Source organism: Oryctolagus cuniculus, chromosome 9 (assembly GCF_051225735.1).
Source record: "Oryctolagus cuniculus isolate XC-2025 breed Fujian yellow rabbit chromosome 9, ASM5122573v1, whole genome shotgun sequence".
NCBI lineage: Eukaryota > Metazoa > Chordata > Mammalia > Lagomorpha > Leporidae > Oryctolagus > Oryctolagus cuniculus.
The window spans coordinates 100,570,236-100,593,331 of record NC_142875.1 but is presented as its reverse complement, the minus strand read 5'-3'; the positions used below and the strand labels follow the sequence as shown (position 1 = coordinate 100,593,331).

Genomic DNA, 23,096 nt, shown 5'->3' with positions numbered 1-23,096 from the left:
TGTGTGTGTGTGTGTGTATGTACATGCACTGGGCATCCAGGTTTATTCCTGGAGCCATGACTCCACCTTCTCTCACCAGTAAAGGCCTGGAGCAGCACAAGAGGCTGAACCCACCTTGAAGGAATTTCTTGCAGAAGCCAAACATCCAACAAACAGGGAGACAGAAGGCTAAGTCTGCCACCACGCAGCATGTCCCATCAGCACCTAACTGTCTAGTGTTCACATCCGCTTGTGCCACTTGGGAGAGCACAGTTTTCATGGTGAAATGGGGTTGGGGCTGGGGAGGGGTCTGGGGAACTCCGTAATTGGGGGAACATGGGGCTCTCAAGCTAATGAGTTCTCGTCAACTGCTGCCTTAATGATGCTCTGGTTTGGATTGAATTTTCTTCTTAAATTTGATTGAATCCAATTCTAATTGGATTGAACTTGCTATTTCTTGGGCTTCCTGCCAACTGACGGGTACCTTCATTTCCTTCCCAGGGAGCTTCATGCCAGGGCGGAGTCTGGATTGACAGCTCACAATGAAGATGGGAGCCTTGCCCTGTTTTGTTCCCTTCCTGCTGGGAAGATGCCAGCTCCCCTCCCCCCAAACCTTTATGCCCTGTTACTCCAAGCCTCCCAGGGGCTTGGTCATGCATTCTGAGGACAGCCAACTTCATAGAGCATTGCTCATCCTGTATGAGCCAACTCCAAAATTCATGTTTCAAGGCCCCTCTCCAGACTCTTTCTGCCTACACTCATTGGCAGTCTGGGTCCCTCACCTCTGGAGTGTGTCTGCGGCTTAAGTGGTGAATGGCTGAGGGCTCACCTGGACTTTTTGGGTGATTTCGCAGAGGGCTCAAATTCTGGTTACAAAACTACTGAGGCCGGCGCCGCGGCTCAACAGGCTAATCCTCCGCCTAGCGGCACCGGCGTGTACACCGGGTTCTAGTCCCGGTCGGGGCACCGGTGTCTGTCCCGGTTGCCCCTCTTCCAGGCCAGCTCTCTGCTGTGGCCAGGGAGTGCAGTGGAGGATGGCCCAGGTGCTTGGGCCCTGAACCCGCATGGGAGACCAGGAGAAGCACCTGGCTCCTGGCTTCGGATCAGCACAGTGCACTGGCAGCGGCGGCCATTGGAGGGTGAACCAACGGCAAAAAGGAAGACCTTTCTCTCTCTCTCTCACTGTCCACTCTGCCTGTCAAAAAAAAACCCTTCTACTCACTCTTCTTTTGTAGTTGGGGGGATAACTGGGATCCAGCTGGAGTCGAGATGTTGGGCCCAGTCTTGTTTTGCAGCACCTGCCCCATGGAATGAAAGCTGCCATCTATGAGGAACCAACGGAAACATCCATGGGGAGAAAAGGAAAATGAGGGGTGCTGATGACTCGGACTGACCTTCAGATGTTTCTGTCATAGCAGCAGGATGTGTCTGGGGGAAGAATTAGGGGCACCGCCAGATTGGCACTGGCTCCCATGGAGGGTGGGCTGTAGGCGGGCTTGGGGCTGGAGGCAAAGGGAGCCAAGGTTCCCCTCCCCAGACTCCACGCGGTAAAGGATGTGCTGGGCAGCAATGTCTGGCTCTCTTTGTCTCCTTGCCTGGATGCCAGCCATGTGCAGCTCTAGGGACCAGGGCAATGAAGACATAAAGCCCCAGCCTGATGGGCTGTGCTGGGCCCAGGGACCAAAGCGGGCAAGACAATCAGTCACAGCTGTGGGATTTGTCAAAAGGCAGAAGTGCATCTCCCATCAACAGGGAAAAATGAGGGATAGAGTGGAGGGCTGGGAGTTGGTGCACAGTAACACAAAGCACACCAAGGGAGAGGCTGCAGAAAATCCAATCCATATAGACCATACAGGTAACCAATTTGGCTGATAGCCATTATCTGTAGCTTCCATGCTTATGAATTTACCTGCCTGCTGAAATTTATTTGGAAGCCCAGAATCAATCCTCATGACACTTTCACAGTCATTTGTGTATGTGCATGGAGTGGCCATAGAGTCCCCTGCTCCCAGCTGAGCTCACACAAGGCTACACTCTACCTTTCTCGGTGTGACTATAAACTCTCTCATGATATAAACAGGGGTGCTTTCTACAGTCTATTTAGTGCCTTGCATTTCTGCACATTTTGTGCTTTGTTTGTGGGTGATTCCCCTGTTAAAAGTGGCCATCACACATGATGTTGAAGTGCCGTCTGGTGTTCCTAAGGAACAGAGGGTTGTGAAAGCCAAGACATGTTCACAGGGAGAACACGTGTGCTAGATAAGCTTTCTCAGGCCCTAGGTGTGCCCATCGCCCAGTAAGAAAAGGATGGGTCAAGTCCCCATGGAATAGATCCTCCTGGCCTTTTGCCAGTGGAAGCCACATAAATGTAGCCCTCTAAAAACCAAAACGAACCAAAGTCCAGAGGCTTCAACATCATTACAGCTTCAAGTATACTTGCAAGAATTTCATTGTCACTGTTGTCATTTTAATTTGTTAAAGGCTGGAGATTGAAGTTTCTGGAGGGGAAATTAATTATAGTCTGATCGTTATCTCTATTAATACCAGTCCTGTAACTTGCACAGGGTGGATGTGAGTCCCGATAGACAAGGAATGTGGAAGCATTTTTGTAAAATTCCAAGAGATATACACTTTTAACACTAATTGCATCTGGCCTTATCAGAAAGGAGGTGTTCTGAATACATGAGGGCTCCAGGTTAAGGACACCTAGCCCTCTGGTGGCCAAACCCTCTTAACTTCTACTCTTGAACAGACGCTTTAAAGAGCGTCATCTTCTTTACCTTCATGCACACGCAAGGCAAAATTAATCATTTCCCAAGTGACTGGAGACATGATTTATGAGGATGTGCTGGGCTGTAAAATAATATTAACTCATGATGTCAAGTGTCACACTCCTGCCCCTAGTCCCAGAATTCTCCCAAGGCTGCAGAGCCATTGACTCGGTGGCTGTGCTCTCTTCCAAGGGCCACTGCGATCTGCAGGCTGCCTCCCCACCCACCCACCCAAGGCCATGCTAGGTGGTGCCTTTGCAGCTTCCTCCTGGGCCTCTTCCGGGTTTCACTCACTGCGTCCAGTGGTCTGTCTATGTGTCGCTTCTGCTGCCTGTCTGCCCCTTACCCTTCCTACCACAGCTCCTGCTCCCCGTTCCCCACATAATGAAGAATATGGGATTGCATGGTCAATGAGTCTAGGAAGGGTATACCACGCAGGGTAGGAAGACAGGCTGTGGATTCACACTGCTCCAGTGGAACTCCACCGTTCACCTGCTAGCACCTTCTAACCCTCACTTTTCTTCCCTGGGGGATGGAGTGCTGACTAGCACCTCCCTCAGAATTATCCTGAGCAGTGCATGAGTCAATCTCCCAGAAAGTATCCCCGAGCCTGGTGCAGGATGGTAGTGATGGACAAGGCTGTCATGGCAACAATGAAGTTCATGGGTCTCCAAGCCTTTTTTGAATGCTACTGTTAGGTTGCCTTAATCAGAAGTATGACTCATGGGTAAACAGATGTTTACCTCATTCTTATGGTGCCCATGATGGTAGATGGCCTTACCTGTGGGAGCCAGGTTCCAAGACCCCCAGTGGATGCCTGAAACTGTGGACAGCACCAGACTCTACATACACTAAGTGTTTTCCTATACATTCACATCTATGCCGAAGTGTAATTTATAAATTAGGCACAGTAGGATATTAACAACAATGATCAATAGTGTAGTAAAAGTTGTGTGTGCGTGGTCTCTCTTTTGGCTGCAGTGGGGTGGGGGGGCAAGGATTTGCTGAACAGACGTATGATTCATGTCCCTGGCAGGACTCAGTGAGACAGTGTGATATTTCATCATGGTATTCAGAAGGGCAGTTTAAAACTTATGAATTGTTTATTTCTGGAATTTTCCATCAATATTTTTGGACCATGGTTGACCAGTGAAACTACAGGAAGTGAAACCATGGATGGGCGGGCTGCTGTACATTGTCCTGGCTGACTTGACACTGTTACCACTACGTGGTTGGCCAAGTCTGCGTCCAGCTTTTGTCCCATTTACAGCAGCAGCCCTCAGCAAAGGAGGAGAGAGGCCTCTTCACCAGGAAGGGGAGCTGCTTGCCCACAGATGTCTCTTGCTTGGCAGAAGCCCTGGAAACCTTGGCAGATGTTCCATCAGCGATCCTGGAACTGCAGGATACAGACTGCAGCTTCTGGATGGGTCAGGGAGCAGGTGCTGGGAAGGTCTCCAGGAAAGGCCAATGTCTCGACTGAAAGACCCATGGGTTCTGAGGTCAAACAGCCTTCACGCTCCTCTAATGAGTCAACTAAGGTTTCTGAGTATTGATATGTGCCAGGTTTAGGGCAAAGGGTTCTTAGATACCCTACCTCATTTGAACTTAGTCAGGCTAAGACACGGCTTTCAAAATGCCTTTTTCTCTAACACTTGGCAGCCACAGTCACTGCCTTCTTGGCTTTAGCCAGGAAGATAACTTCTCTGGCTGTGAGGAGAATCTCTGCTTAAGGAAGCCCTCCGGGGCCAGTCCTCATTCTCCACTTCTGATTCTGGGGAAAGAGGACGTTACTTGACCAGATTTGCTTCCTAAATTCTATGGCAGGAAAGTGCAATGCCAGGTTTTTTAACGTCTCAAATGCTGGCTTGTGTTACATGGACACTCATTCACTGTACAGCTAAGGGGTGCTGACGGGAAGATGAGAGCCAGGCTGGACCACAGCTCTGGTCCTGCTGTGCTATTTACTAACATAGTGATGGTGCACATGCCACCAAACATCTCCAGGCTTATGTTCTTCTTTAAAAGGAAGGCCACAGCAGCTCTGATATCTGATGATTCTAGTCAATAATCCCTGTTGTGAAAGGCATCCAATGGAGAGCAATCATGGCAGTGGCAGCATCACTATTAAGCACTTACTACATACCTACCAGTCACTGTGCTGGACAATTAACATAAGTGACTTCATTGTTTCCTTGCAACCACTCAAGAACTGATATTATTATCTTCATTTTTTCAGATGAGGAAACTAAAGTTTAAGAGGGGGAAGGGGCCCAGCATAAGCATCCAGCAAACGCAGAGCTGGGATAAACAAACTCCTGTTTCCAGTGGGGGCGATGAGGTTGACTTTTTTCCAAACCTGTCTTGCAGGTTTATATAGAAATGCAGGGCATTTTCTTGTGTTGGGACACAAAAATGAAACTCCCTCTACCCTCCAGGCAGTGATCAGGAGCTGATGTAGTCCTGTTTATTGCTTCTTATCCCTGGTGGAAGGTTCTAGGCTCTGGGGGGCTCACCTTCGCAAAAGAAGTGACGTCCTCAAGGTCTCTACAGACCACTCACTGTGGGAGCGGGTGAGGAAGGAGCAGTTTCTTCTCCCACCTCCCTGCCCCCATTCCCAAGAGTGGACCCAACACCCTGCAAGATGTTAGGCCACTGTAGGAGGCAGGAGTCAACCTTCCCAGTTTATGCATTGAGTGAAAATCAAGAGAAATCTTTCTCCTTATGCCCAAACTGCTCCCAGCACAGACGTCCCTAGATACCCAGGAACGACTACTCACAGTAGCTGACCTGTCTCAAGCAGAGCAGAAATCGTTGACCACCCCTCCCCCGCCCCCAGCATAGCAAAGGCAGCAGAGGGTCACCTGTGAGCAGGTCGCCAGGAGCATTTAAGTGTCAGGCCTTGGCGTGGCTGGTATGGCCTTGTGAGAAATACGGGCAATACCCATGAGTCTCCACAGTGAAAAGGTGGCTGTCCTCTGGGCAGCTCAATGCTGCAACCGGAAGCTACTTCTACTACTCCTAGTGTCATAGGAGCAAGGTCTGGCATTAGACACATTTTACACTTGCAGCCAACTAGAGAAATTAAAGGGGAGTGTATTCTATCTCCTCTACTCTCAGGATTTAAACAGGAAAGTCCCCTTTCTGTTGAGAAAAGGAAACACCTGAGATGGATCGTTCAGCCTGGGAATTAAACTGAAGAGAATCAGATTTTCCTGTCTGTATCTGCTTATTTATCTTTTTAAACTAAACTCTTCTTACTCTGGTCTATTCACCTCTGAATAAAAGTGATCTGAAATCTTTGCTATGAGCCTGCCACACACTGTTACTGGTTCAAGAGCTCAGGCAAGTGTTTAACTGCAAGGGTGCTCTATGGAAAGCACACAGTCTGTGGATATTACCGGAAACTCCTGCTGCCAAACCCTCCCCACTCAAGGGCCTCCCCACAGGACTCCTGGGGCCGTGGTCACTACAGTACAAGAGAAGCAGCTTGCCTACTTGAACAGCCACTTGGGGCTAGGAGTGGGTGGCAAGCATCAGCAGGAGGCAGGTGGGACAAGGCAGCTCTCGCCAAAGCTCCTCTCCATTGTCAGCCCCAACTATTCTTGTATATTTGACCCTTTACGCAGCCAGGCCAAGGACATTCACTTCAAGGCTCCCCAGGTGACCCCTTATCCCAGGTTCATCATCCCAGAAAAACAGAATAGAGCCAGGAATAGCAGAAAGAATAAATAAAAATAAATGGAAAAATCGAGACCTTTTTCCTTGGTCCTGCTTACCCGCTAAGAACACCGAGAACCAAGTTAAGTACAAAAAATGACCCTATGATGATTAGTGTAACAAAATAGATCCAGGGCCAGTCCCTTCCTACGGCATCATTGACCTGGAAGAATGGAATGATAGTTAGTGAGGCACACACAGCAACCGAGCACGGCCAAGCGCCAGCCCCTGGCTCCCCAGACGCTGACCCGAGCAGCGCCGGGACCCGCGGATCCTCTAGGTGCAAATCAGAGGCCAAATAGCCTGCCCAGTCAATGGGTCAGAACTCGTGCTTGCATGGAGACTTTTTGTCCTGGTTTTCCTGGGCCTGTTAGGGTCCCATCCCTGAGGATCCTGGCCATGGACACGGTGGAACCTGGGACCTTGCTCGGCTGCATTGTAAGGGGGACATAGAAATGGTCAGCTTACCCGCTCAACACACCGAGAACCAGATTTAGAACGAAAAAGGATCCAAAGATGACCAGACTGACAAAATACACCCAGGGTAGCTCATAGCCCATAGCGTCCTGCATCTGGAAAGGTAAAGGAAAGGCAGGAAAGAGAGAGAGCAGAGTTGAGTTACAGCAAAGAGCAGGCAGAGCGGGGTTGAACGCATCTGGAGCAGACAAATGGGGCCAAACTCGACTTCTGTTCTCGCGGATCCGATCCACCGTGACTCTTATCATCATCTACAAACTACTCCTGCGTGACCCTGGCCTGAACTGCAGAGTGCCTTTGGAAGCTCTGCCTCCCAAGGACTCGCGTCTGGTTCTCTATTGGTTCATTTCCTGGAAAAGCAAATGTCTCCACCGTTTTCTACTCAGTTGTCTAAGAAGGTGGGTCACCTCAAAAATAATTTCTTTCAGCTTGGGATGGTTTTAACTCTGCTGCGCCCTGAGGCACGCTGACCTTGATGTCTACAGCGTGTCAGTTCTTGCAGACTGAGCGGGAAATTGGAAGCCTTAGAGGATTTGGGGAGAAGAAAGGTATCTTCCTAAAGGTCCTGCTGCCCGGACACTGGCTGGGCCCAGAATGTAGAGGTTCAACCTCAGGGTTTCAAGGTGCTGCAGGTGACAGAATAGGAAAAGCAGTCCTGTTGGTTTATGTCCTCAGAGAAGAGGCCCTGCACTTGGACCCGCAGCCTAGGTGACGACGATGGGGACCTGCAACTAACAAGGGTGGAGACGCTCGAGGCAGTGGTGCCTCTACAGCTGTGGGGAGCTCGCTGCACACTGCTCTTCCCGACTCCACATTCACTTAGTCATGGTAGCTTGACACTGGCCAACGCTGGTGAGGGAAGCATCCACACCATACAAGTGTTCAAGCAATACACTCAGGGGCTCCCCACCCCTCCCCCACCCCTCAAGCCCTTGTCCCTAGGAAGCAGCTGTAGACATTTACCAGACCAACACTGCCTAGCGCGTGGCCATGAAGAAAAGTCATAGAGCAAGCAAGTACTGTTTTTTTTTTTTTTTTAGGCCTAGCTCCCTAAAAATGAACCCCAACATTGTCCCTGTGAAATTAGATTATGGAAATCCAAATCCCTAAGAGGCAGGAGTTCCCTGAATGATTTGTGTCATTGGTTCTCCAAGTGTGATCCCATGGGCCAATAGCAGTGGAATCCCTCGGGAGAAGGATTAGCAAGACAGACAGCTGCGCTCTGTCCCCAAGATCTCACCGTGGCTCACAAAGCTGCCTATCAGTCATCCCACAGCTCGACAGGGGCTGAAATGTGATAGCCACCGCCATGAATTCTGCCTCTTGAGTCTCAGGTGAATACGATTTGCTGGGATAATAATGCCCTCAGCCTCCATTCATCTTAGGCTCGTATGCCTGAGTGGGATGGACACATCTCATGTTCTTTGTGTGCTGTGCATAAAAATGCCTGAGAAGTGCTGACAGCCTACCTAGTCTGAAGCATCATATCCCCTCGTCCTTGGCAAACCCACTAATACTTAGCAGGTATTACCATACTTTGACTAGAGAAACCCACCCAACATAGTGCAAATACTGTGCCGAAACTGGACTGAACGAAGTTAGTAGGGAAGAGTTCCTAACAGAGGAGGGGACTTCAAAACGTGCATGAAAGAAGGGAATTGAAAGATGGGTTTATTTTAGGGCAAATTCATTTGAAATCCAGGGCACCTTTTTTTTTTTGAATATGAATTTTCTACAGATGTTTTCTAGTGTCCTCTCTTGTATGTTCACTGTAACAACGTCACAACTAAGTTCAGGTTAGTGTGAGCTCATCAAACATTTCCATTCCAAACACACCCTGCTCTGTTTCTTCTCTGGGACTTGTCACTTTGCATAGTTCACTTATTTATTGTATTTATTACTTCTTGTCTGTCTTCTGTGTTGGAATGTAGCTCCAAGAGGATAAGCAGTTTGGGTCTCTTTTGTTTCCTGGTGAATCCCATGTGCCAAGAAGAGTACCTTGCATGCGAGTGGTACTCAGTACATGTTTGTTGAGTGAATGAATGGGCTTAAGTGTGTGGGGCAATAGGCACCCCTTGCTGGTAGGGGATACAGGTGCATAGAAGGCAACTACACAACAGGGTGGTAAATGCAACTGCAGGAGTAAGTATTCACAGTTACAGAAGCCCAAAGAAAGGCCAGTGCTATGGCATAGCAGGTAAAGCTGCCGCCTGCAGTGCCGCCATCCTATATGGGCACCGGTTCGAGACCCAGCTGCTCCACTTCCTATGCAGCTCTCTGCTATGGCCTGGGAAAGCAGTAGAAGATGGCCCAAGTCCTTGGGCCCCTGCACCCACGTGGGAGACCTGGAAGAAGCTCCTGGCCTCTGGCTTTGGCCTGGCCCAGCTCAGGCTGTTGCAGTAAACTGGGTAGTGAACCAGTGGATGGAAGACCTCTCTCTCTCTCTGCCACTCCTTCTCTGTGTAACTCTGACTTTCATATAAATAAATAAATCTTTTAAAAAAAGCCCAAAGGAAATAGGGACTGTGTGAGGTGGAAATCAACAAGGGCCAGACCTGGAAGGACGGGGGAGTCACAGAAGGCAGAAGGAGTGAAGGCACAAGCAGGAAGCCGAGTCCACGTGATCCTGAGATGGGAACAGGGGTTTCCTGGGAAACTGGCAATTGTTAAAAATAGAGCCTACAGCTGTAAAGTCTTCCTGGTTACGGGGCGGAGGATTTTCCCAGTGGCTGAGCTACTAAAATATCCAGCCAAACAGCAGCTGTCAGGAGAAGGGCAGAAGGTCTTTGTCAGACTCTGTCCTCATTCAGGGAGCGGGGAACCTTCCTTTAGTCAGACCAGCAGAGGGCAGTTCCTTAGAAGGCTTCATCCCCAGGAGAAGACAAACAAAACTTACAATACAAGGTGTGGAAGGAATGACGACAGGAGACCAGAGGGAGCCATGATGAGTCTGAGGCCAGAGGCCACAATGGCCGTGCAACAGCAGGGAATGTGTATCTCACAGTGCTCTGACAACTGGGAGATGAGCCTTCGGTTCTATGTGACAGCAGGGATATCACAGTCCGCATATGTCCAGTCAGCGTGTCCTGAGTGCCGACCACGTGGGAGGTGTGTGTTCTGTGTTGGACTCTATGCTACAGCACAAGCAACAGGACCACAAGCAGCCCTGAACCCTGAGTGCCAGGCATCTGCCTGGGCAGAGCTGCTATGGAACCCAAGGCCATGCGAAGCTTCTGAGTCTTCCTGTAGCTTTTCCTCTCTTGGGTTAAATCCTGACTGTAACAGTCAGAAACAATCCCCTCCATTTCCTCCCAACTGGGGCTTCCTTATCTTTGGGTGACAAGAGGGAGGTCTGGAGAGGCTGAAGAGAACTATGATCTCTCACTAGAAAAAATGCATATAATTGAGCATTCTGCACACAATTTCACAAGATAACAACTCCCGAATCCAAAGTCCAGGCCTCGTGTTCCTGACCTGCTCTCATGACCACCATGCTTGTTCTGTGCTTTCTCCATGTGTGTGGGTGGGGGACCCATGGTGGAAAGCAGACTCCTCTTGCTTGTCCCTGGACTGCAGACCCACCTTCCACAGGACAGGTGGGAGGAGCCAGTGTGCTCCCGGAGCTGCCTCTGGAGCCTGGGCAGATGGTGAGTGGGAGGGGGTGGCTGGTGCACAGCCAACCTCCCTGAAATGAAATCTCCCTCACAGGTTCCTCACATGCCCTAAATTTCAGGAACACTGCCATTCTCAAACAACACCCCCACCCCAGGCCACAACGGTGCACCAATGAATCTTGGAAATTCTCTGAGGCCTTTGGGCCTCACACATCATTAGGGATCTCAAACAGATGTGTTACAGTCCTCAAGATCATCCTCCATAGATAGCCAGGGCCATGTTGGGGGAGTGCACAGCCTGTTTCTCCACACTGTCCTGTGTTTTCGCTTGGGCCTCCTCTTTCACTATGGGTTTGTTCTCTTCAAGTTTCTAGGAGGGGAATGGGAGGCCAGCATGCAGTGCAGTGGGTTAAGCCACCACTTGAGATGCTGGCATCCCATACTGGTGTGCTGGTTTGAGACCCAGCTGCTTTGTTCCTGATTCAGCTTCTTGCTAAAGAGTCTTCCTGCTAATGGCAGTGGAAGATGGCCCAAGTACTTGGGATCCTGCCCTCTATGTGCGAGACCCAGATCAAGTTCCTGGCTTCTGTCTTTGGCCTGGCCCAGACTTGGCTGTTGTGGACATTTGTGGACTGAACCAGTGGATGGATGACCTACCTACCTCTCTCTGTTTCTCTCCTTCTCTTTCACTATGCCTTTCAAATAAGTAAATCTTTGAAAAGAGGGAGGGGATGATAGGTGGGGAGAGGGAGGCAGAAGGACAGATGACAGATTAGAGCTCTCAGAGGTCCTAAGAACTTCATTAACTCCCTGGTGATCCATTATGGAAGCTTCCAGATGGTGATTCTCTGGTCTGCCTGGCTCTGTTTTGAAAAGAAAGGCCCCCTTTGCTTTCTCTATTGCTTCCTCCTCATTCTGGGCCACCTACTTTTGGGGGCAGACTGGGTAGGGAACATGCAATGCTGGGTGACTCTGAAGTAGGGCAATGCCTGGAGTGATGAGATTGATGTCTCAAATCATCTGGAATGGAGCTATTATGAAGGGAAAGGATAAATAAAGGCATATTTTTAAAAAGTGACCCAGATTGCTGACACCTCTATTTGGGGATGAAAAGGCGATAGATCTCAAACCATTAAACCAGACATTTCTTAGGTCTATAACAAAGAAAGCTTCGTGACTACTTTGGTTTGAATATGATTTGTCTCCCAAAGTCACACAGGACTTCAAACCCCAGATCATAATTTAATGGTGGTAAGAGGGTAAAAACTGACTCTAATTATGGTCTTTAGGAGGTGAGACCTAACAGAAGTTCTTAGGTCATAGGTTATGCCCTCAGAAAGCAGTTCTTGTGTGAGGGTTGTTATAAACCCTGACTCAGGGCCAAATCTCTCTCCTCACTGGCTCGCCACGTGATTCTCCCTCTGCATGTGCTCTGCCACTGACATCCAGCACTCTCATCAGAGGCCAAACCAGCGGGCCCAACCAGTCCTGGACTTGAAACCCCAAAATTGTGAGCTAAATAAAACTTGTCTCCTTATAAGTTAGCTGTCTCTGTCACTTCATAGTGGTAATGAGAATGCTGATCACTACGGTGACTTTCCTAAGAAAGGCACATAGAGAAGTGCTTTGATGTCCACTGTCTTCAGCCACAGGGCCTCTGAAGAGCTAACAGGATGAGCCCTTTGCTGAAGCACACAGCCTTCCTGTCCCCAGATGCTACAGACAGGGCTCCAGTAACACTGGCTGAAAAATACCAAAGGCCCCTCTGAAGCCAGGATTAAGCTTCTTAAGGGAACCCCAGTCTTGAAACTTCAGGTTCTCCATTTTTTTCCCAAAAGAAAAACAGAAGGAATAACAGTCCTTGTCCCTATCCCCTCAAGGTCACTCTGGATCCTGGCTGATTTCTGTGAGTTCTAAGTTGTATATACTTTTTCCCACAAGATTCTTGATAAAAAGACTAAACAGCTTTATTGACAGGAGACAAACCATTAGCCATCAAAAGCAGGATGTGTAAACCGATAAAAGTGACAGTGCCTTACAGGGAAAATCATTAAATGACAGGCTTTGCTTATGCCCTGAGTGCCAGTCAGCCCAGGGCAATGGCTTGATACACCTTTGTCACTTTGCTTGCTAGGACACAAGTGCCTATCTGATGGGTCACTGAGCTTCAGAGTGACAACAGATTTCACCTGACTCCTTTCCACCTAGCACCTGCTTATCATATGGTGAAAATCCATGCATGTCTCAGAGAAATAGGAAGACCCTGGCTTATGTGGAGGAAGAGAACATTAGGCTCCTAACGCTATGGCAAGCCTACACAACCAACTCCTCCATGTATTAAAAAAAAATCCCTGAAATCAGATGACATCACATAGTGACACCATGTGGGAGGTTAGGAGCTGTAGACAGGGTAGTCCCCAGTGTGTGTAGGGGACAGCTCACAGCCAGAGGGGCTGCCAACAGGGTGTGGGGTTGCATACAATGCCTGTGACTTACTTGGGGACCTTTCAGATACCAAGGGTAATTTGGAATGGTCGAGCAATTTCTTGGGTCTATTGAGAGAACATGATCTCTGGACTATGCAGTATCCTGCACAGTGACAGAGCTTGCTCACTAGGTATAGGAACCTTCTTTCCTGCTCATCATCTAGCCTCAAAGCTGGCCAAATCCCACGGCCTCCAGAGAGTTCTGTGCCTCTGCCCAGCCACCTCCAGTCTCACGGAGCACGCTGCCATGTCGTGCTCAGCCCCACTCAGTCCTGGAAACCCGGTCATACTCACGCTTTCAAAATTGAATTACTGAATAATAAGGACTCCTCTAATCCCAATGAAATGAGTAAAATAAAACCCAACAACTAAACACATAATGGCTTTGAGAGCTGCTAGTGCCCTTCACTGAAGTGTTTATAAAGCACCCGTTTATTGTGGACAAAGCAGAGTCTCCGTTTTAAGCAGTATGTGCACTAGGTAGGGTAATATACTGAGGCAGACTGGAAGTTAAGAACTGCCTGGTCCCCCATGTGACCTGACCTTGTGTCTGCTCTGGGACCTGGTGAAGAGCGAGGCTGCTGTTTCTGAGCCATGTGAGGCCTGTTCTCTCCACTCCTTACTTTGCCTACAAGGGCTTCAGAAGAATACAGCACCACCACTTCTGCTTTTCTGTGTCTTCAGAGACTCATTTTCTATATTATGTAGTGAAAAGAGGTGGAATTTTGAAGACAAGATGGAGTGGTGAAAAAATAGGGTAAAACATCCAAATTCAACCTTCTTGGATAAAAAAGATGTTCGTTCTAAATCAGAAATATACCAGCAGCACCAAGACCAGAGTTTAGGGGCTGGCACTGTGGCGTAGTGGGTAAAGCCATCCCCTTCAGTGCCAGCATTGCATATGGGCACAGGTTCAAGTCCTGGCTGCTCCACTTCCAGTAGAGCTCTCTGCTATGGCCTGGGAAATCAGTAGAAGATGACCCAAGACCTTGGGCCCCTACACCTGTGTGGGAAACCTGGAATAAGCTCCTGGCTCCTGGCTTCGGATTGGCACAGCTCTGGCCATTGCAGCCATCTGGAGAGTGAACCAGCAGGTGGAAGACCTCTCTCTCTCTGCCTCTGTGCCTTTCAAATAAATAAATAAATCTTTAAAAAAAGACCAGAGTTTAGTAGCTGTCCTGTGTATGTGAATGTCTTTAGTGGGAATACCTTCACTAAGAACTAACTTGTTCCCAACGTCTCCTGTTTGTTGGCCAAAATTATACCCAGACACAAAGGAAGACATGATTTTTGATTCTAAAGAAATTCTTCCCATTACGTGATTTCTCATTAAGAATTCTTTCTAGCCTTTTTTAAGTTCAATTTTTGATTTTAAAAAAAAATCAGTAAAAGAAGTGATGGTGGAGAAACCCATTAGGGAGGCAATGGGTGGGGTCAGGAAGAGCATGGCTCTGATGGGGTAGTAGGGCTAGAATCCAGGAAAACAGACGAGAAGTGCCCTACTGCATGTACAGTGTGCAACATGCCCAGGGACCCTAATCAGAAGGGCACTGGGTGAGCAGACAGCAACAGAATTCTCTCTTAATGAAGAGTTATTCAGGCATCTAGATTCCCCAAAGAGCTATTAACCTGTGTTTCAGCATGACGCCTACTCTGCGCCACAGCTACTTCCCTGTGCCACAATCCTCACATGCCAGCTGCTCTGGTGTTCCAAGCCCCAGGTCAGTAGCCATGGAGTTATGCCTCCCATGACCAAAGGCTTTTTCCAGTGATGGGCACACAGTCAGCACTGAACAGATATTTACTTGACTGAAGTTTATGCTACTTAACTGTGATCTGGATGCTAAGTAGAAGGGAGAATGCTCAGATTTTCAAAGTGACCCTAGTCCTCAGGTCTTGCAGAAAAACTTGATTCAGTAGCTTTGTATGTCATTAAGAAGGCACATTAAAATATATGGGACAAACAGTATTGAATTGTGTGCAGAAGGCTAGTGATGTTTGGTTAAAAAAAAAAAAAAACACCTAGGGGCCTACATTGTGGCACAGTGGATTAAGCCACCATCGAGACACCAGCATCCTATGTTGGAGTCCTGGCTCAAGTCCTGGCTACTCTGCTTCAGATCCAACTTCCTGCCAATGCACCCTAGAAGGCAGCAGAAGATGGCCCAAGTACTTAGGCCTCTGGCACCTGTATTGGAGAATGGAGTTTCTGACTCCTGGCTTCAGCTTTGCCCAGTCCTGGCTGTTGTGGCCATCTGGGGAAAGAACCAGTGAATGGAAGCCCGCCGCCACCCCACCCCCCACCCCCCACCTCCCTCTGTCTTTCCTCCTCTCCTTGTCACTCTGCTTTTCAAATAAAAAAGCTTTTTTTAAAGCCCATCTGAAAGAGGAAATGGAAACAACTGAAATTGTTACACAAAATTGGATTCATCCTTTCTGGAGCTTCACTACCCCTAAGGGCCAGTGCTCTTTATCTAATCACATTTTCCCTACTATACTTTTAGAGACTTGGAAATCTAGAGTAAATGCAGAGGCTTTGACTTAACAAGTCATTTCCAAAGAAAATCCCTCCTAAATTTGAATTTTGGTTTAGTTTCCAAATCACGGGAATCACCAGTCCTTTCCTTGTCATTTGCAAACTCCAGGAACAAGACAAGAAGTGTTCTAAGCAAACTGTTCAGTTTACTGGGGTCTCCAGCCAATGCATGGCCCATGGCTTTCATAGCTAGGGCAAGGTTCAAGCACTACTTGACTAAGTTTAATTTTATTTTTAGCCTACTAAGTCTCCCAAATCCTAACAATGAAATGCAGTGATAGATGTCACAGAGAAAGAGAAATGGACTTAATATCATGACAGTAGAAGGCAGGTGCCCACCATTTGCTACAGTGACTTCCTTGGTCCTTCCTATTCCAGCCATGCTCAGTGATGGAATCAAATTCTTCTTGAATGGTTCGATGACCCATTCTCTCCTCAGAAACTTCTACCCATCTGTATGGAGGTTTAGCATGAACCCAGCTATTTGTTACTATACTTGAAAATCATGGTTGCTCTTTCCCAAGTCTTCTAGATTTGCCCTCTGGGCTCAAAGGGAAATGCGCATTTCCCCAGTCTCTGTGGGAACTAGATAGGTTCAAATCCAGTGGCATGACAGCAGCACCATGCAAATTCAATATGTTGCATTTCTAGGGGTTTCAAACTTCAGCCTGAATCTGAGAATCACTGCGAGAGCTTTTTCAAAATGCAGATCCTGGGCCCTAACTTAGGAACTTCTAATTCAATGGCCTGGAGAGAGATCTGGGTATTTTTCTATTTAGAAAGCTCCACAGTTGATGCAAAAATACATTGAGATGTGAGAGTATAGGTTAGAGATACAGGCCTTTAAGCAAGGAGGATGAATGCTGAAAGGAAAGGAAGGATGAGAGAGAGGGAAGAAAGGGCCAGGAGAAGGCCAAACAATTAGACAAACAGTCTGAAAGCAGGCGCATTGGGCTGGGATTTCTACCATGAATAACCAAAGAGGGGGCTCTGTTTCAGTTTTAGGAATGTGTAAGTGTGCATGTTCACACACACACACACACACACACACACACATGTACTGTGACATTCTGGAAAGGTGCTGGGAAAATCAGAGAGAGAGACATGACCCCCAAGCCTCTCCTGTTCCTTCACCTCTGACCCTTTTCCCATGTGCAGTCTGAGCTCTATCACACACACACCCCAGGGGAGAAAGCACAACACAGCTGCGGAAAATTGGTAGTTGCTGTAGTGTGCTTCCTCCCATTCCCCACTCTGGCTGTCATTATGACAGTGTTTCTTTGGGTCACATCTGGCTGGTGGGGTATCAACAACTTGTGGTGGGGGGAAAGGGAGGGAGCTATAAAGGAGGATCACAAAAATACATCAGGGCCATCAGCAAAGTAAATTATACCTATTCCCCCAACCCAACACCCATCCACCCAGTGCTACCCTGCCCACAATCTGATGCTGTGGAAGTGCAGTCCCATACAATCACACATTCTCTGGCCCATCAGCACACAATGCCCATCTGCAGAAGGATGGCTCTGTCCTTGGCTGGCCACTTATCCTAGGCAGAAAGACCGGCTAGGGCCACGTGGGAATCTGATCTGCTTTGCTAAATAAAATAAATGTGCTCAAGTATAATGAGTTCAACTCCTTCTCTATGTCTTGCAGATTATTCAAAATCAAGTCCTGATGGAGCATACATCTGAGAAATGTTCTCCAATATTTCATTTTAGTTTGAGGCACAGCTGAATTGACCTTTGTTTCCTGAAAGCATCACAATGCATTGACATTGCCATGGGATAGCCTCCAGTCGCACCATGATTATTCAGTTTAGAATTTCATTGCCTCCCTAGACTGAGCTTTGTAGGCTAAATTAGATCTTATTTACAACTGGCTCCTAAGTGCCCAGTGGCACCTCTGGCATGCAAGGACACTCAACCTATGTTTGTTGAGTTCAAGTCGTCATTGACAGAGAGAAACAAATTTCATAGCAGTACCGGGTTTTGGCATGCCAACCCTTAGGTAAAAACTGGAAAGACAGGTTTTTGAATCAATAGGACATGGTGCTTATAGAAAATGTAGAAAATATCATAGTATGCATCACATCTTCTACACTGTTACAAAACTCTTCCTTCCGACTCAGGAAGAAGTCAACACCTCTCTTGGCATTGTCTCCCATCTCTCTGGCAGCTCTGCTCCATGGGAAAGCATTCCCTTCCCTCTCACTCTTCCCTGCTTTCATCTGTAGACACTACTCCCTAAGCAAGCTCTTGGATTGTTTGTATGATGGCCAAATAAATTTGACTATTTGCAAAACTCTGGGAGAGATGGTATTTTCAAGATTGGCAACAAGCTTCATTCACCCAAATTCTGGAGAGCAACACTGGGTTCTGGCAAGTCATTTCTCATGCTGAAGTAGGAGATACTACAAAGAATATATTTTCTGGAGGTTTTACAGATAATGGACTTGCCTCTGCCAGACTGGAGACAGTTCAAATATGAAGTGTGTATTTGCCTATGGGATAGACTGTATACAGATCTGGCACTTCAGTGGCTCAAAGGCTGGCAAAGTAGTTCTGGCTGATGTATAATAAAAAGGCATCTTTAAAGTAAAAGGAGATAGACTATTGGCTGGTTGGCATGCAGGAAGTGGTATTTCTAAACACGCATCACATAACCAGCAGAGTGTTTTGTCAACAGTAAAGATGATGACAATACAGTTGTCTGATGGACCATTCAAATTAAGGGAAGATTAATATGAGAAATAAAAATATAGCAGCATGCCATAATGTTACACAATTCAATAAGATGGCTTCTTTTTAGATGACCAGGCCTGGTTTCCCCTTTTATCCCTAAGGATTCATAATTCTGCCCTCTGGCTCTCTTGTGGGGAAGGAGGCATAATGGGAAGAAGAGTTGCACAGAACCTTGTGCCAGGTTTGGCCAACTCATTCACTGAGCACTAACCACATGCCAGTGTTTCACACTATGGTTGGCCCAAATGAAAGATGACATTTCTCTAAGGACTGGTGGTCAGGGATAGAGGACACATTAGGGTGAAAGTGTCATGCTTTGTTTCTTGGGCAAAACCTGGAAGAAATGAAAGACACTCATCAACCATTGCATCATGATGTGTAAGTGACCCCAATGTCACGGGGAGAGGGGAAAGGGAGGTGTCAGGGGAAGGCCTGCAGCCTGTGCACTCCTTGCCCTCTGCTGGCCATCTCAAGCTACATACCCAGTACAGCACGTCGGTCCAGCCCTCCATGGTGATACACTGGAACACCGTCAACATGGCGAAAGCAAAATTGTCAAAGTTGGTGATGCCGTGCTTGGGTCCATCCCACCCAGGCTTGCACACGGTGCCGTTCTGGCACTGCCGCCCGTGGCCCGTCTCCAGAGCACAAGGGGAAGGATCATCTTCTGCTGGGACATCTCCAATGGCCAGGGGTAAAGAGGAGGAGGAAGCAGAAGGGATGGGGAGATGGGCAGAGAAAGAAGAAAAGGAGTTAGAGAGAAACGTGATAGGAGAAGGTGGATGAGATGGGTAAGGTGGCCCCAGCAACCATAATGCAGAACAAGTTTTAATTAGTTCTTCCATTTAGGAATTAAAAGCACAAGGAACTAGGTATTCAGTTTAGGCTGCAACAGATTTTGAAGGGCAGCATTTTCAACAAATTGTTGTAAAACTGTATTTTGACTTCAGTCATTGATTTCAAAGATAGTAAGACTAATGCCCATTTATTATAACATGTCAGCATCTTGGTCAAATGGCCATTCGAAAAATAATAATGATGCAACCATTTCAAATGAAAACTGTCCTGGAAAATGATGAGAAGTCCACAGCTTCTTTTCTTTCTGGAGGGGAAGTATCCATAGATACATAGATACTCCAGGGCGAGGGCTGGACTTGTACTGACTTGGAGACTCCTTCACACGGTAAGTCCACTGGTGCCATCCAATAATGCTTCTGACTCCATATGAGTCTGGTTCCATCACAGGCCATAGGAAGCAGTACCACAAGTCACTTCATAGTAGAGCCTTTCACAGATGAAGGATTAAAACATGAACTTCAACTGTAGGGGAGAAACCTCAGCCACAGCAGTCTTTATTACAATCTATGCATGCACATACTCCTGGCTGTATTTCACGTGCGTCATGCAGAGCCGTGCAGTGCTGCCCTTTGCTTTCCAGTGTTAATGCCTTTCAGGAAAAGAAAAAGATAATCCTTCCCTGACCTCTGATTAAGTCAGAGTGGCAGCAGAGGAAAGGGAAATGATTACCAAGATACGGACAAGGCTCTTTCAGAAAACAGCAGAACATCTTGTCTGCAGCTAAAGACAGTGCCTGGGCTGATTCCACCTGTGCAGAATGGCGACGAGCAAACTGGCAAGCCGAGGTGTGGCTTTTAATTGTGCTGTGGAGATGGCTGGAAAATGTAGATGACTTAACTGCTCTAAGAACTTTCATCATGGTAAAATACTGAGACAATCTTGGCTCCAGCTGTAGCAGGCATGGAGTTCACAGCAGTTTGTGAAATTAAGGACATTGTCCTGTACTTGTAGAAAGTGATGCCAATGGCAACCAGAAGAGACCTCAGTTCTGACAAACAGGGACAGATTTGCTTGTCGGTCTTCATTTAGAGACAGCAGCTCTCCAGGATCTTTCCTTGCTTCAGATGTAACAGAACAATCACAAGTAAGTACATTTGCCTGTTGGACACAGGCTCTGTCCTGGAGACTACTGGCCAGTTGGCTATTCCTCAGACTGTGGCTTAAATTTGAGACTGCTCACTGTCAAGAGGAGGACAGGAAGAGAAATATTAATCCTTCATTGAGATAATTCTAGAAGAACAGAGTGAATTCTGTGGCTGAAAGAATATGTGGCAGTGGTGGTGGCTTCTTCTTCCTCCTCTTCTTCCCCCTCCTCTCTCTGTCAGTTTTATTGAAATATGATTTGCATGCCTTAGACTTCATCAATGTGAATGTACACTTAGTCATTTATTATCATTATTATTAATTATTGTTCATCAATCACCATAATCCATTTAAAAACACTTCCATCGTCCTCTAAAACCCGGAGTACCTGTTTGCAGTCAGTTCTTGCTCCTTTCCCCAGCTCCTAGCAACCTGATCTGCATTCTCTAGCCATAGCTTTGCCTTTTCTAGACATGTCACACAAATGGGATCACATACTACATGACTTTTTGGGTCCACCTTCTTTCACGTCACATAATGTTATTGAGGTCGTCAGTGTTGCTGCATCTATCAGCGGATTCTGCTCCTTGCATTGTCCAGCAGTGTAGGCACAGCACGTGTATCCATTTGCTGGTGGACAGGAGTTGGGATTGTTTCCAGGACTGAGCTATTATGAATGATGCTGCTTCCTGGTGCTTGGCCTGCCATGTAATCTTGTGTGTGAGTCTTTTGCTGGATGAGCAAGATGAAAGTCCTGCATTACTGGTCCCTAATGTGCTTGAGAGAATGACAGCGTCCACACCATTTTTTTATTCCAAGGTCTGGTTCCCAATAGGGCTCCATTACTATAGCTGCATTAAGCAGCCTTCTATTCACAATTTTTTTAATGACTTTGTGAAATCTTTAGACATTTGGAAGTTATGATATAAAAAGAGATGAAAAGTGAATGAATCTCAAATGTAAATAATACATTAAAAAGTGGACAATAAGTACATTAAGAAAATGAGAATTGAGACACTGTAAAACCAAGAACTAGATAGATCAGAAATTCTGTTGGGTTCTCACTCGTTCTGGAAATAGCTTTCCAGAGTGGTGTCTCCAGTTAATGTGATGAAAGTGCTGGAGTGACATGAGAAAGGCCAAAAAGAGGGTGAAAATAACCAATAACGTGCATTTCTTTTTCTCACATTTTGTGCTTGAGTGGAATAAAGGTGCTGCTCCCCCTCACTGTGACTACTGATCTGACTGCATCCCCTCCAACAGCAGAACCAAGGAGAAGGGGAAGGCTGCCAGGCAGAGGGCAAGTATTCTCACAGAAGGAAAACGTATCTGTGGATTTCACAAATATCGCTTACAGAGAAAGTGGCACTAGAGGGACGTGATCTGATTAATAAATGAGAAAGGACTGCGATTCAGAAAGATTATCTACAGGCTCAAGTGTGGCTCTGCTATTTTAAATCTGTCTTGAACAACAATAAAAAAGATTGGAGAACAATTAAGAAGCAGTGATGAGCCAGTAAAAATAGGTATCTATAAAAAGCACTAATGGAACACTGGGAAAATGTGCACACACACTAACCAGCAGGTCCCAGCAACATGTACTCCAGGGTGAGGGGAAATTAGCTTCAAGACACAAATGTGCTGGCGTTCTTTTGCAGAGTCACGAAGTGCCGGGGAGGAAGGTGGGAATGTGAGGTGGGAGAAGGAAGCAAAACAACGTTGGCTCTACATTTTGAAGCAGAAATGAAGAGGGCATCATTGTGGAAAATGCAACTAAAGTTTTCAGTGAAATAACAAAAGTAAACACTAGAAGAGATTTTCGAAATGCAATTAATACCAACAAGAGCATGAAATCCCAGGGGAGCTCCAGTTAGGGGTTCCAAGGAGAAATCACCAAAGACAAAATCATTTACTTTTTTAAGTTCCAACTTTAAGGAGGATGATTTCATTTCCAGGTTTTGCCAACCAATTCTTTGTCCAACTCATGGGTGATAACTGTGCTTGGGAGAGCTGTTCAGAGTGACCGGGCTCAGAGCACCATCAGACAGATGGGACAAGCAGAAACAAAAGTACCGGCAGATGGTGATGTATTTGTTGAGGAACCAAGTATGTGCCTCACAGATGCCCCAAGGACTAGAGAAAAGTCGCCTCTTCTGAGGCCACCTTCCCTGGGGACTGCCCACTGGAAGGACAGCCTGCAGAACAATGGTGCCTCTGGCTGGCTCCACAGCTCTGCACATGGACTGTACAGGCAACATGGCTTTAAATCCACTGTATTCTGAAATCTATGGTGCATGGCATTCCCAGTCTGTGAAATAATACCCAAGTGTATAAAGGAGAATTTGATGTAAATTCCATTAGAAGATTATATAACAAGGACCCACAGAGTTCTTTCCTATGATCTAAATTTTTTGAAAATATGTTCACTCAATCCAAAGCAGGAAATCTAACAAGCTAACCAAACACCACCCACCCAGTGCAAAGGTTACACAAAGCTCTCCAAGATACATGGGATTAGTTTCCAACACTGCAGGGTTTTGGTCTTCTACTCCATGGCTCACTGAATATGCCCAGAGCCATTGTGTGTTTTTCCTTGCTCATCAGGGCTGTCAGTGCGTGAGTGGATGAGGCCCTGATGTGAACAATGGCGTGCTCCGCTGGGAGTAACGGACTGCGTCTCCAGGTCACCTTCAGATGGCAGGTCCAAAGACGAGGAGGTGAGTGAGCTTCTCATTGCACAGTATCGGGCAGCACACTCCGCAGCTAAGAGTCCTAGGTCCCTTTCCCAGCAGGAAGCCTGGCTCCATGCACAACAGTGAAGTCACCTTTCT

The 23,096-nt window shown here is 47.1% G+C and overlaps 1 protein-coding gene across 31 annotated transcripts in view; it reads right to left on the bottom strand.

Annotated features, from left to right (window-relative positions):
- Window positions 1-23,096, bottom strand: part of CACNA1C (calcium voltage-gated channel subunit alpha1 C) — a 740,475-nt gene that overhangs the window by 166,783 nt on the left and 550,596 nt on the right. For 19 of the 31 annotated variants that reach the window (XM_070048309.2, XM_089303268.1, XM_051849899.3 and 16 more), the window contains exons 7-8: window positions 18,807-19,003; window positions 6,527-6,630 (exon numbers count right to left, since the gene is read on the bottom strand). In XM_070048309.2, coding sequence (XP_069904410.1) covers window positions 6,527-6,630; window positions 18,807-19,003 — 301 coding nt within the window. Of the gene's footprint in view, window positions 1-6,526; window positions 6,631-6,935; window positions 7,040-18,806; window positions 19,004-23,096 lie in introns of all 31 variants that reach the window. The other 12 variants (NM_001136522.1, XM_089303273.1, XM_089303272.1 and 9 more) reach the window with 1 other exon arrangement.